We start from the raw sequence: 14,798 nt of genomic DNA, 5'->3' as shown, positions 1-14,798 counted from the left end.
TTCAGTGTCAAAGGACTGAGCCAAGATTGAAATGTGCACATGAGGGATATTTCTATGGTCCACTGCCACACTGACAAAACATCTAAACATTTTGACCTGTAGTGTTTAAACAATGCCAAAGGGACTTTTCATTTTGGGGGCACTGACTATTTGTATGAGAAAAGGATTTAGTTTTGACTGATGAGTTGTCTGTTTTGGGAGAGATATGACCTTTTGCAGGTGTGCCATGGAGTTTTGCTGAACCATCCAGGTTATTTTGGCAAATGTATTTAAACCTTGGAGAATGTCCTTTTTCCACTGAGAGATGAGCCACAGCAATCGAGAAGGAACTTTTCATTTTGGGGGCACTGACTATTTATATGAGAAAATGATTTGGTTTTGAAGCTTGAGTTAACTGTTTTGGGTGAGATATGACCTTTTGAAGGTGATCCATGTAGTTGTGCTGAACCATATAGGCTATTTTGCCAATTGCACTTAGTGCTCTGAGAATGTAATTTCTGTTTCGTGAAATGAGCCAAACCAATTGAGAAAAACTGTAATGTATAGTAAATCAAATGTTGTCGGAGCAATACAGATTCGTACCAGTAGATGGGGCCACATGTCTATTTCTGTTCATTTAAAATAACTGGGGGTCTGTTCGTCTTCTTTTTGCCGTGATGCTGTGAACTTCAGCCTCTGTGAAGGAAATCTTGACTCAAAAACTCCACTTTACTTCTCATAAGTTTACAACCTTTTGATCAACTTCTCATTTACACTTGGCAAGTTGCAGATTCTCAACAAAGGGGAGGTCGTTGGTGCAGTTTGATACATGTCAATCATGGCTCTTCTTCAGAGGTGCAGCCTTTTCCTGTGGTGGCGCTGTTGAACGCAGCTTCACACACTATCTAGCAGTGGTTGAGGAAGTGCTCAAACATTTTACTTAAGTAGCTACTTAAATATACTGTAAGTATTGAACGTGAAAGTAACTTGCAGTGATGCTGCTCAGTCTAATGTGACCTGTCTGCTCTTATTGGATCAGTGGAACAACTCCCCTATCATTATTGATTATGTTAAAAATATATATTTTCTTTAAATACGATCATGTAACAGTACATCGTAAACATGAACAGATATTTGCTGATATAAATGAGGAAAAGTACCTGAAAACAAATCTACTTAAGTAAAGATACATGAATAAATGTACTTTGTTACATCCCATCACTGTTTTCTAGATTCACAGTCCTGTAGCACAGTGACGCCCTGAGTGGTATAAAATCAATCCTCTAACGAGTATACAACAGACAATTTGCTAAAGGTAAGAAAACTCAAACTTTGCTGCTTTAAGGAGAAAATGTAAAGCCACAAGAACGCACATTACTGTGGAATTAGCGACAGAGAAACAATAGATAAAATGACTGCAGCAATTAGCAGGGTTCAGATTTTCTAATGCCTGTTGATTTTTTTTTTCTTGTAAAAGTCAATCTGAATTCACAATTCCCCAGTGTTTTAAAGAATAAACAAATAATTGCTCACCTGAGGAACTCGACAGATTGATAATAATAATCATAACCATTAGTTCTGCCCTTCACCTGAAATACAAGTCCATGTTTCACATCAGCTACAACAGAACGGGTTTTTCAGGAAAAACCAACAAATTCATCATTTTAACAAAACCAAAATGACATTTGTGTCTAATTTTAACTTTCTTCTCTGGCTGTACGTCATGATCTCAAACTCTCACACGATTATTTACTCTTTCACCAACCCACCTCTTTGAGATTCTCTCCTCACAAAAGTTTTCCACAGACTGCGGCAGGTAACTGACTCTTACTCAATCCACTTGTTTAACAGATTTAAATCCTCACGTCATCACTGATTCTCTTCTCAAGCAGCAGATATGAACTTCCTAGGTGTGCATGCAAGTAAAACCTCTTTTCTTAACCTGCAAACTATAAGAGGCTTCAGATTTGTTCATGGTATATGTGACAAATGATAAGGAGTCAGCTCAATAGTTAAGTAAATAAGTAAATCTTACATTTAGCAATCCTCCATAAAGTCACTTCTAAAGTCACAATCTTATCTGGACCCCATTTTATTCCATGATCATGAAGCTGACATCTACTTACTCTATTAACTCTCAGGACAGCAGGAGTACAGTTATGTTTTCATCTGTATTTGTTTGTTTGTTATTTAGTTGGATTCTGCATAAATCATGTGACCGTTTTCCTTGAAGTTTTGTTGACCCAGGGAATAACCCAAATCGGATCCAGTGTTGTTTAATTTTCTTCATCATTGTGATTTTCAACATTTTCATTAATTTCTCATTGCTTCGTGATGCACTTTTCTGTTGTTCAAGAATCTTCAAGATTCAAGATTCAAGAGTTTATTGTCATATGCACAACAATTACATTAAGCATTCGCTGGCAATGAAATGCTTGGGTCACAGGCTCTCTTGTATCAATGCTTTTTATAGAAAATAAAATATACAGTAGATATATCTAAAATATAGATACCTAAAGAAAAAAACAATAGTGCAAATATGCTAAGGTACAGAATTAGTGGAATTATGACAGATTGGAGGAGTTTAAAAGTCGTATGGCCTGGGGGATGAAACTGTCTCTGAGCCTGGTGGTGCGGGCCTGGATGCTGCGGTACCGTCGGCCAGACGGCAGCAGCCAGTTTATGGCTGAGGTTTCGTTATATTTCGACACATAATGTTGATTAAAAGTTGCCACACGTGAACATTTTAGAGGGACAAAGTTAACTCCTGCCTCACTGAGAACAAAGAAGAGGAGAAATGTGCAATAAGAAAACAGGAGCGTGTGTTGTGAAACGTTACATAACGTTATGACCTTTACATTTGTAAAGGTCTTTATCTGCACTGTCAAAATACATATTTGCACTCAGAATATAGAAAATGATGGATGAGGACTAAAGGTTTCAGCCGTATCTTTGAATGTCATAAGCCGTATCTATAGAATTGTCTCTCACTGCAACGTCACTAACTTGTCATCAGGGAATTCTTACCTCTGTGGTATTGTTTTTACCCACATGGCACTGAAAGACAAGTATTGTCGTTATCGGTGATGAGTTGAGTCGTGGAAAGGTGTTTGTGTGAATGACTTGTTTGACTGGTTACGTACGTGTGCTGAAGGGTCAAACCTCTACGCTTGATCCACAGCTTCCTGCCCAATAAACCTCACAGCCAAAGTGCGATAGCTACGATTGTTGATTAAAATTAATGCATTTATGAGTGGGCCTCAGCAGGTTTTTGGTTTAAATCCTGGTTCTGTGTGGAGTTTGCACGTTCTTCCCGTGTGTGTGAGATTTCTCCAGGTACTCTGGCTTCCTGCACAGTCCAAAGACATGTAGATTGGGTTTAGGTTCATTTGAGACTCTACTTTGAACATATAGGTATGTGAACAGGAGTGTAAATAGTTGTTTTCTCTCTGACTGTTGTCCCTGTGATAGACAGACGATCTGTCTGGGGTGTACTGAGCCTCTCGCCCAAAGTCAGCTGGGATTAGCTCCAGCTCTCCCCTCGACCCTTACAAGCCGTACAGATAATGGACGGATAGATGGATTCGGGAAAGTATCATTAATTCATTCAACTCATACTGTGGATTAAATAATTAATTATTTTGGCAAGTCACGTGGTGTGGTGGTCAGCACTGTCACTGCAAGGAGGTTCCTGGCCTTTCCTAGTTGACTTTGCAGGTTTTTCTTGTGCTTGCATGTTGTTTTTTTTCCAGTTACTCCTGCTTCCTCCCACAGTCCAAAGTGATGCAGACTGAGGTTAAAGGGATATTTCACCCAAACATGAAAAGTTGATAGAGGGGTGGGGGAAGTGTTTGAGTTAAAAAAACACTTTCAGAGATTCAGGGGTAAACAACATAGCAACCAAAATTCCAATGCAACTGAAGTAACTTGTGACCGGTTCTTCAAACTGGAAAAAAACTGAAAAATATCCCTTCATCCTGCTCCTGTGGTGTCATCCAAGTGTCCGTACGCCCTGACATTCTAATTCAACTTGAAACTGCGTAATTTACACCTTTTTTCAGCCAAAATGTCTGATCAGTGATTAGAAATGTAGGCATTTATTCCATAGGTTACACAATAGGATTGCAACAGGTAATGTGCGTGCTACCAGTGACATAACCAGGTAACTTCACTTTATCTCCACGAGGTGCTGAAATGCACCATTGTCCGACACAAACAGTGACAGCAGACACTTCTGTCTCATTTTGTGGAATGTTCCACTTCAGTTATTTTTGCCGTCTGGTTAAGCAATTGACATGTCGGGGTTTTTACTCACACTCTCACACTGGGTTTGCAAAACATGTGATACTGTTTGTGATGGTTTGTCATCACCATCGGTTTGAATATTCATGCAGTAAATCTGAGCTGTGTATAGATTGAGATAGGGACAAAATGTAGCAATTAATCCACTAATCATATGTTTTATCACAAAAAAAAAATCATATTATTAGTTATATGTTTACTACATTTGATTGTGTCTAGTTGTGTCCGTGTTGCACATCTCCTTTAATTCCTCTTTCTAATAGGGACAGTGGCCTCTAAACTGTGTACGTATGAACTTACATAACTCGATTGTTTTAGATGTTTTTCTACAAGAATGAATGAAAAGGAAGGAGGAAACTGTTTCTTATTGACAGTGAAGAAGGGTGTCATGTGGGAGGGGCACAGTTCCCCGTAGCTGGCTGATAAAACCAAGCTTAAATAGAGAAACGAGCAAGAGCCGTGCACTCAAACGATGGCTTTGGTGAGATGGATCTGCGCGGTCACTCTGACCAGCCTTTTCTCAACAGGTGAGTCACACTGAATTGAAAAAAACTTATTTGTTAATCTGCAGATGCTGGGAAATTGTTTTCAAGTATAGCAGGCCTATGTAGAAATAAACAATACCACACATTTACCTACCCAAGGTGACCTGATGTCACTTTAAAGTGACCTGAAGCTGTTCTTATTTAGTTTGGGGAAATTGTCTCATAAGGGAATAACCGCCATGTGTTTTCAGCACAGTGATGTTAGATGAGGACCAAGTACAACTTTAAATTAATTATTAAACTTAAGTTAAGTTAACAATTGAGAAATTATGTGCCTTGTAATTACAAATTAACCAGATATTGTCAGATGTCAGCAAGGAACCAAAATGTAATACTTTCTAAATATTTGTTTTAATATGTAAATTATTTAGAAATGTTTTTCCTGCCAATTTATCTATGAATGCTGAAATAACTAACCTGACACTGTAATTGAATCAACACATTATCAAGTCAAGTCAAAGACTTAAAATATAAAAATAAAACAATTTGAAAATAAAGAATCAAAAATAAAAAAGCAAGAAAATGTTAAACATCACAAATATTTGATAGATAAAATATTGCACAATAACAGAGTCTCAAACTCAAATTGAAGCCGAAATGGAATCTTGAGCAGGTAAAAGTCCTCATTACTTTAAAAGGTAGTTTGTGAATGTTATTTAATTAAATCAAATTCACCCAAGTAATTTTATTTACTGAAACTAGCATGATATAAAACACTGGGCTGGGGGCTGTATATAACTTACATCCGAAATTATGAAAGTATGAAACAAAGTTTATCATTTAAGTTTATTACAAGTATCTTCAGTAAAGTGCAAATGTTAATTGGTATGTTCTTTATTAAAGTTTTATTTAAATCCATAAATGGAGATGACTGAATGCATACAAATTAAAATACTTTTTGCTGTATTGGCCTAAAGAAAAGGACAACCTTTAGATTTTTCTAATTTGTTGACTTACCTTCAATGAGCTCCTCTTATTAGAATAAGTTCTTGATGAAACATTAATACCAGTAATACAGCGATTACATTAGGTAATTAATATATTAAATGTGCAAACCAAAAAGGTGTATATTGTTAAAATAAATTCCAAAGGAGAACTGTCTTTTTAACTATAGGGAATTGTGTCTATTGTTGAGCTTATATTTTACGACATCACACACTCCTCACATATCTGTGATTAACCAATTTGTTTTGTTGCCTCTAGAGTTACGTGCTCAGCTGGATGGTAAGATCATTATATTTTTTCTTAAATCTTAACATGATTCCAAGTCAAACTGGCAAATAATAAGATAATGGGAATAATTTTGGAATTTCTTCTTTCCAGTATGTGGAATCACTCCCCTGAACACCAGGATAGTTGGAGGAGAAGATGCTCCACCTGGAAGTTGGCCTTGGCAGATTAGTCTGCAGATGTTTGGCGGCCATTTTTGTGGTGGTTCCCTCATTAACAGAGAGTGGGTGATGACTGCTGCTCACTGCTTCTCCAGGTGGGTAACTAGTCTATAATAGATGATGCATTTGTGTGTGTTCCAGTCTATGGTTCAGCAGTGATTTCTTCTTAAAACTGACGCATATCTTTATTATTTTAGCACAAGTACATCGGACTTGCAAGTTTCTCTCGGCCGTCAGAACCTGCAGGGCACAAACCCAAACGAAGAGTCCAGAAGTGTTTCCAGAATCATTTTGCATCCAAAGTATGACAGCGACAGCAGCAACAACGATATTGCTCTACTCAGACTCTCGTCACCAGTGAATTTCACTGACTACATCAGACCTGTGTGTCTGGCAGCCAGTGACAGTGTGTTCAACAATGGTACAGATAGCTGGGTCACTGGCTGGGGCAACGTCAAGGAGGGAGGTGAGTCCGCTTGTTGCTGACAAGGAGTGTTGTCTAAGTGCTATATAAACTGTAGGTGGATGTATGAATTCTGTCTCTTCTTGTTGGCCTCTCAGTGTCATTATCGTTCCCTGAAACTCTACAAGAAGTGGAGGTTCCAGTTTTGGGCAACAGACAGTGTAACTGTCTCAATGGAGTCGGTACAGTCAACGACAACATGATTTGTGCTGGTGTTCTGGCAGTAGGCAAAGACTCATGTCAGGTGAGCATCTTTTTTGATCTGTAACCTGTTGGTCATTGTGTTGAGGACTTTGTAAAATCCTCAGCTGTGTCTTCTTTTTGTCCTCAGGGTGACTCAGGAGGTCCAATGGTGAACAAACAGGGCTCCGTCTGGGTCCAGTCTGGAGTAGTTAGTTTTGGTTTTGGTTGTGCTCGGCCCAATCTGCCAGGAGTTTACTCCAGAGTTTCCCGTTACCAGTCCTGGATCAACTCCATCATTCGCTCTGATAGGCCAGGATTTGTGCAGTTCACCTCCAGTGGACTGGATGCTGACAGCAGCTACACCTGTCCTGGTCTCCCACCTCCTCTTATTACAACCACTACTGCTACTGGTCCTAGTACTGAAGGACCAGAAGCTACAACCACAGAAGCAGTCTCTCAAACCACAAGTCCCGACTTGACCATGTCAAGTGCTGAATGTATGTATTCTGACTGCCACCTTTTCCTAAGTTGGTCATTATATTATGTCTCTGCTCCGGCAACATGTGGTGAAACTGCACTGGTCAGTGGAGGCATACATCTACAGTGCAGTAATTAGGTTACCATCGAAGCAAATACTCTGTTTATCTTGTTGGTACTTCTTTCAGTAGCATGTACTTTCCTTAAATTCTGTGAATTTATTCTATGGGTAAGTCACGTTAATTTGAGCTCCACTTTCTTTGCTCTGTTGTTTGCAGTGTGTGGCATCACTGCCTTGAACACCAGGATAGTTGGAGGAGAAGATGCTCCACCTGGAAGTTGGCCTTGGCAGATTAGTCTGCAGATGTTTGACGGCCATTTTTGTGGTGGTTCCCTCATTAACAGAGAGTGGGTGATGACTGCTGCTCACTGCTTCTCCAGGTGGGTAACTAGTCTATAATAGATGATCCATTTGTGTGTGTTCCAGTCTGTGGTTCAGCAGTGATGTCTTCTTAAAACTGACACTTATTTCTATAATTTTAGCACAAGTACGTCTGGCTTGCAAGTTTCTCTCGGCCGTCAGAACCTGCAGGGCACAAACCCAAATGAGGAGTCCAGAAGTGTTTCCAGAATCATTTTGCATCCAAAGTATGACAGCGACAGCAGCAACAACGACATTGCTCTACTCAGACTCTCGTCACCAGTGAAATTCACTGACTACATCAGACCTGTGTGTCTGGCAGCCAGTGACAGTGTGTTCACCAACGGTACAGATAGCTGGGTCACTGGCTGGGGCAACGTCAAGGAGGGAGGTGAGTCTGCTTGTTGCTGACAAGGAGTTTTGTCTAAGTGTTATATAAACTGTAGGTGGATGTATGAATTCTGTCTCTTCTTGTTGGCCTCTCAGTGTCATTATCGTTCCCTGAAACTCTACAAGAAGTGGAGGTTCCAGTTTTGGGCAACAGACAGTGTAACTGTCTCAATGGAGTCGGTACAGTCAACGACAACATGATTTGTGCTGGTGTTCTGGCAGGAGGCAAAGACTCATGTCAGGTGAGCATCTTTTTTGATTTTAAACCTGTTGGTCATTGTGTTGAGGACTTTGTGAAATACTTAGTCGTGTCCTCTTTTTGTCCTCAGGGTGACTCAGGAGGTCCAATGGTGAACAAACAGGGCTCCGTCTGGGTCCAGTCTGGAGTAGTTAGTTTTGGTTTTGGTTGTGCTCGGCCCAATCTGCCAGGAGTTTACTCCAGAGTTTCCCGTTACCAGTCCTGGATCAACTCCATCATTCGCTCTGATAGGCCAGGATTCGTGCAGTTCACCTCCAGTGGACTGGATGCTGACAGCAGCTACACCTGTCCTGGTCTCCCACCTCCTCTTATTACAACCACTACTGCTACTGGTCCTAGTACTGAAGGACCAGAAGCTACAACCACAGAAGCAGTATCTCAAACCCCAAGTCCCGACTTAACCATGTCAAGTGCTGAATGTAAGTATTCTGACTGCCGCCTTTTCCTAAGTTGGTCATTATATTATGTCTCTGCTCCGGCAACACGTGGTGAAACTGCACTGGTCAGTGGAGGCATACATCTACAGTGCAGTAATGAGGTTATCATCGAAGCAAATACTCTGTTTATCTTGTTGGTACTTCTTTCAGGAGCATGTACTTCCCTTAAATTCTGTGAATTTATTCTATGGGTAAGTCACGTTAGTTTGAGCTCCACTTTCTTTGCTCTGTTGTTTGCAGTGTGTGGCATCACTCCCCTGAACACCAGGATAGTTGGAGGAGAAGATGCTCCACCTGGAAGTTGGCCTTGGCAGATTAGTCTGCAGATGTTTGGCGGCCATTTTTGTGGTGGTTCCCTCATTAACAGAGAGTGGGTGATGACTGCTGCTCACTGCTTCTCCAGGTGGGTAACTAGTCTATAATAGATGATGCATTTGTGTGTGTTCCAGTCTGTGGTTCAGCAGTGATTTCTTCTTAAAACTGACACTTATTTCTATAATTTTAGCACAAGTACGTCTGGCTTGCAAGTTTCTCTCGGCCGTCAGAACCTGCAGGGCACAAACCCAAATGAGGAGTCCAGAAGTGTTTCCAGAATCATTTTGCATCCAAAGTATGACAGCGACAGCAGCAACAACGACATTGCTCTACTCAGACTCTCGTCACCAGTGAAATTCACTGACTACATCAGACCTGTGTGTCTGGCAGCCAGTGACAGTGTGTTCACCAACGGTACAGATAGCTGGGTCACTGGCTGGGGCAACGTCAAGGAGGGAGGTGAGTCTGCTTGTTGCTGACAAGGAGTGTTGTCTAAGTGTTATATAAACTGTAGGTGGATGTATGAATTCTGTCTCTTCTTGTTGGCCTCTCAGTGTCATTATCGTTCCCTGAAACTCTACAAGAAGTGGAGGTTCCAGTTTTGGGCAACAGACAGTGTAACTGTCTCAATGGAGTCGGTACAGTCAACGACAACATGATTTGTGCTGGTGTTCTGGCAGGAGGCAAAGACTCATGTCAGGTGAGCATCTTTTTTGATTTTTAACCTGTTGGTCATTGTGTTGAGGACTTTGTGAAATACTTAGTCGTGTCCTCTTTTTGTCCTCAGGGTGACTCAGGAGGTCCAATGGTGAACAAACAGGGCTCCGTCTGGGTCCAGTCTGGAGTAGTTAGTTTTGGTTTTGGTTGTGCTCGGCCCAATCTGCCAGGAGTTTACTCCAGAGTTTCCCGATACCAGTCCTGGATCAACTCCATCATCGGTTCTGACATGCCAGGATTCGTGCAGTTCACCTCCAGTGGACTGGATGCTGACACCAGCTACACCTGTCCTGGTCTCCCACCTCCTCTTATAACAACCACCACTGCAGCTGGTCCTAGTACTGAAGGACCAGAAGCTACAACCACAGAAGCAGTCTCTCAAACCACAAGTCCGGACTTGACCATGTCAACTGCTGAATGTAAGTATTGTGACTGCCACCTTTTCCTAAGTTGGTCATTCTATTATGTCTCTTCTCCGGCAACACGTGGTGAAACTGCACTGGTCAGTGGAGGCATACATCTACAGTGCAGTAATTAGGTTATCATCTAAACAAATACTCTGTTCATCTTGTTGGTACTTCTTTCAGTAGCATGTACTTTCCTTAAACTGTGAATTTATTCAATGGGTAAGTCACGTTAATTTGAGCTCCACTTGCTTTTCTCTGTTGTTTGCAGTGTGTGGCATCACTCCCCTGAACACCAAGATAGTTGGAGGAGAAGATGCTCCACCTGGAAGTTGGCCTTGGCAGATTAGTCTGCAGATGTTTGGCGGCCATTTTTGTGGTGGTTCCCTCATTAACAGAGAGTGGGTGATGACTGCTGCTCACTGCTTCTCCAGGTGGGTAACTAGTCTATAATAGATGATGCATTTGTGTGTGTTCCAGTCTGTGGTTCAGCAGTGATTTCTTCTTAAAACTGACACTTATTTCCATAATTTTAGCACAAGTACGTCTGGCTTGCAAGTTTCTCTCGGCCGTCAGAACCTGCAGGGCACAAACCCAAATGGGGAGTCCAGAAGTGTTTCCAGAATCATTTTGCATCCAAAGTATGACAGCGACAGCAGCAACAACGACATTGCTCTACTCAGACTCTCGTCACCAGTGAAATTCACTGACTACATCAGACCTGTGTGTCTGGCAGCCAGTGACAGTGTGTTCCACAACGGTACAGATAGCTGGGTCACTGGCTGGGGCAACGTCAAGGAGGGAGGTGAGTCTGCTTGTTGCTGACAAGGAGTGTTGTCTAAGTGCTATATAATATGTAGGTGGATGTATGAATTGTGTCTCTTCTTGTTGGGCTCTCAGTGTCATTATCGTTCCCTGAAACTCTACAAGAAGTGGAGGTTCCAGTTTTGGGCAACAGACAGTGTAACTGTCTCAATGGAGTCGGTACAGTCAACGACAACATGATTTGTGCTGGTGTTCTGGCAGGAGGCAAAGACTCATGTCAGGTGAGCTTCTTTTTTGATTTTAACCTGTTGGTCATTGTGTTGAGGACTTTGTGAAATACTTAGTCGTGACCTCTTTTTGTCCTCAGGGTGACTCAGGAGGTCCAATGGTGAACAAACAGGGCTCCGTCTGGGTCCAGTCTGGAGTAGTTAGTTTTGGTTTTGGTTGTGCTCGGCCCAATCTGCCAGGAGTTTACTCCAGAGTGTCCCGTTACCAGTCCTGGATCAACTCCATCATTCGCTCTGATAGGCCAGGATTCGTGCAGTTCACCTCCAGTGGACTGGATGCTGACACCAGCTACACCTGTCCTGGTCTCCCACCTCCTCTTATTACAACCGCCACTGCAGCTGGTCCTAGTACTGAAGGACCAGAAGCTACAACCACAGAAGCAGTCTCTCAAACCACAAGTCCGGACTTGACCATGTCAACTGCTGAATGTAAGTATTGTGACTGCCACCTTTTCCTAAGTTGGTCATTCTATTATGTCTCTTCTCCGGCAACACGTGGTGAAACTGCACTGGTCAGTGGAGGCATACATCTACAGTGCAGTAATTAGGTTATCATCTAAACAAATACTCTGTTCATCTTGTTGGTACTTCTTTCAGTAGCATGTACCTTCCTTAAACTGTGAATTTATTCAATGGGTAAGTCACGTTAATTTGAGCTCCACTTGCTTTTCTCTGTTGTTTGCAGTGTGTGGCATCACTCCCCTGAACACCAAGATAGTTGGAGGAGAAGATGCTCCACCTGGAAGTTGGCCTTGGCAGATTAGTCTGCAGATGTTTGGCGGCCATTTTTGTGGTGGTTCCCTCATTAACAGAGAGTGGGTGATGACTGCTGCTCACTGCTTCTCCAGGTGGGTAACTCGTCTATAATAGATGATGCATTTGTGTGTGTTCCAGTCTGTGGTTCAGCAGTGATTTCTTCTTAAAACTGACACTTATTTACATAATTTTAGCACAAGTACGTCTGGCTTGCAAGTTTCTCTCGGCCGTCAGAACCTGCAGGGCACAAACCCAAATGAGGAGTCCAGAAGTGTTTCCAGAATCATTTTGCATCCAAAGTATGACAGCGACAGCAGCAACAACGACATTGCTCTACTCAGTCTCTCGTCACCAGTGAAATTCACTGACTACATCAGACCTGTGTGTCTGGCAGCCAGTGACAGTGTGTTCACCAACGGTACAGATAGCTGGGTCACTGGCTGGGGCAATGTCAAGGAGGGAGGTGAGTCTGCTTGTTGCTGACAAGGAGTGTTGTCTAAGTGCTATATAATATGTAGGTGGATGTATGAATTCTGTCTCTTCTTGTTGGCCTCTCAGTGTCATTATCGTTCCCTGAAACTCTACAAGAAGTGGAGGTTCCAGTTTTGGGCAACAGACAGTGTAACTGTCTCAATGGAGTCGGTACAGTCAATGACAACATGATTTGTGCTGGTGTTCTGGCAGGAGGCAAAGACTCATGTCAGGTGAGCTTCTTTTTTGATCTGTAACCTGTTGGTCATTGTGTTGAGGACTTTGTAAAATCCTCAGCCGTGTCCTCTTTTTGTCCTCAGGGTGACTCAGGAGGTCCAATGGTGAACAAACAGGGCCCCGTCTGGGTCCAGTCTGGAGTAGTTAGTTTTGGTTTTGGTTGTGCTCGGCCCAATCTGCCAGGAGTTTACTCCAGAGTTTCCCGTTACCAGTCCTGGATCAACTCCATCATTCGCTCTGATAGGCCAGGATTCGTGCAGTTCACCTCCAGTGGACTGGATGCTGACAGCAGCTACACCTGTCCTGGTCTCCCACCTCCTCTTATTACAACCACTACTGCTACTGGTCCTAGTACTGAAGGACCAGAAGCTACAACCACAGAAGCAGTCTCTCAAACCCCAAGTCCCGACTTGACCATGTCAAGTGCTGAATGTAAGTATTCTGACTGCCGCCTTTTCCTAAGTTGGTCATTCTATTATGTCTCTGCTCTGGCAACACGTGGTGAAACTGCACTGGTCAGTGGAGGCATACATCTACAGTGCAGTAATGAGGTTATCATCGAAGCAAATACTCTGTTTATCTTGTTGGTACTTCTTTCAGTAGCATGTACTTCCCTTAAATTCTGTGAATTTATTCTATGGGTAAGTCACGTTAGTTTGAGCTCCACTTTCTTTGCTCTGTTGTTTGCAGTGTGTGGCATCACTCCCCTGAACACCAGGATAGTTGGAGGAGAAGATGCTCCACCTGGAAGTTGGCCTTGGCAGATTAGTCTGCAGATGTTTGGCGGCCATTTTTGTGGTGGTTCCCTCATTAACAGAGAGTGGGTGATGACTGCTGCTCACTGCTTCTCCAGGTGGGTAACTAGTCTATAATAGATGATCAATTTGTGTGTGTTCCAGTCTATGGTTCAGCAGTGATTTCTTCTTAAAACTGACACTTATTTCTATAATTTTAGCACAAGTACGTCTGGCTTGCAAGTTTCTCTCGGCCGTCAGAACCTGCAGGGCACAAACCCAAATGAGGAGTCCAGAAGTGTTTCCAGAATCATTTTGCATCCAAAGTATGACAGCGACAGCAGCAACAACGACATTGCTCTACTCAGTCTCTCGTCACCAGTGAAATTCACTGACTACATCAGACCTGTGTGTCTGGCAGCCAGTGACAGTGTGTTCACCAACGGTACAGATAGCTGGGTCACTGGCTGGGGCAACGTCAAGGAGGGAGGTGAGTCTGCTTGTTGCTGACAAGGAGTGTTGTCTAAGTGCTATATAATATGTAGGTGGATGTATGAATTGTGTCTCTTCTTGTTGGGCTCTCAGTGTCATTATCGTTCCCTGAAACTCTACAAGAAGTGGAGGTTCCAGTTTTGGGCAACAGACAGTGTAACTGTCTCAATGGAGTCGGTACAGTCAACGACAACATGATTTGTGCTGGTGTTCTGGCAGGAGGCAAAGACTCATGTCAGGTGAGCATCTTTTTTGATTTTAAACCTGTTGGTCATTGTGTTGAGGACTTTGTGAAATACTTAGTCGTGTCCTCTTTTTGTCCTCAGGGTGACTCAGGAGGTCCAATGGTGAACAAACAGGGCTCCGTCTGGGTCCAGTCTGGAGTAGTTAGTTTTGGTTTTGGTTGTGCTCGGCCCAATCTGCCAGGAGTTTACTCCAGAGTGTCCCGTTACCAGTCCTGGATCAACTCCATCATTCGCTCTGATAGGCCAGGATTCGTGCAGTTCACCTCCAGTGGACTGGATGCTGACAGCAGCTACACCTGTCCTGGTCTCCCACCTCCTCTTATTACAACCACTACTGCTACTGGTCCTAGTACTGAAGGACCAGAAGCTACAACCACAGAAGCAGTATCTCAAACCCCAAGTCCCGACTTAACCATGTCAAGTGCTGAATGTAAGTATTCTGACTGCTGCCTTTTCCTAAGTTGGTCATTATATTATGTCTCTGCTCCGGCAACACGTGGTGAAACTGCACTGGTCAGTGGAGGCATA

The 14,798-nt window shown here is 42.6% G+C and overlaps 1 protein-coding gene across 1 annotated transcript; it reads left to right on the top strand.

Moving 5' to 3' along the window:
- Window positions 1-4,753: 4,753 nt before the first annotated feature.
- Window positions 4,754-14,682, top strand: LOC133028208 (uncharacterized). Its single transcript, XM_061095402.1, is given in 23 exon segments — window positions 4,754-4,808; window positions 6,030-6,050; window positions 6,150-6,323; window positions 6,438-6,683; window positions 6,779-6,924; window positions 7,012-7,330; window positions 7,619-7,781; window positions 7,890-8,152; window positions 8,248-8,829; window positions 9,088-9,250; window positions 9,359-9,621; window positions 9,717-10,298; window positions 10,555-10,717; window positions 10,826-11,088; window positions 11,184-11,329; window positions 11,416-11,764; window positions 12,021-12,183; window positions 12,292-12,554; window positions 12,650-13,231; window positions 13,490-13,652; window positions 13,761-14,023; window positions 14,119-14,574; window positions 14,621-14,682. Coding segments are annotated over 23 exon segments (5,850 nt in total).
- The last annotated feature ends 116 nt before the right edge of the window (window positions 14,683-14,798 follow it).

The sequence above is a fragment of the Limanda limanda genome, chromosome 21 (genome assembly GCF_963576545.1).
Source record: "Limanda limanda chromosome 21, fLimLim1.1, whole genome shotgun sequence".
Taxonomy (NCBI): domain Eukaryota; kingdom Metazoa; phylum Chordata; class Actinopteri; order Pleuronectiformes; family Pleuronectidae; genus Limanda; species Limanda limanda.
This window is presented reverse-complemented; position numbering and strand designations above follow the sequence as displayed.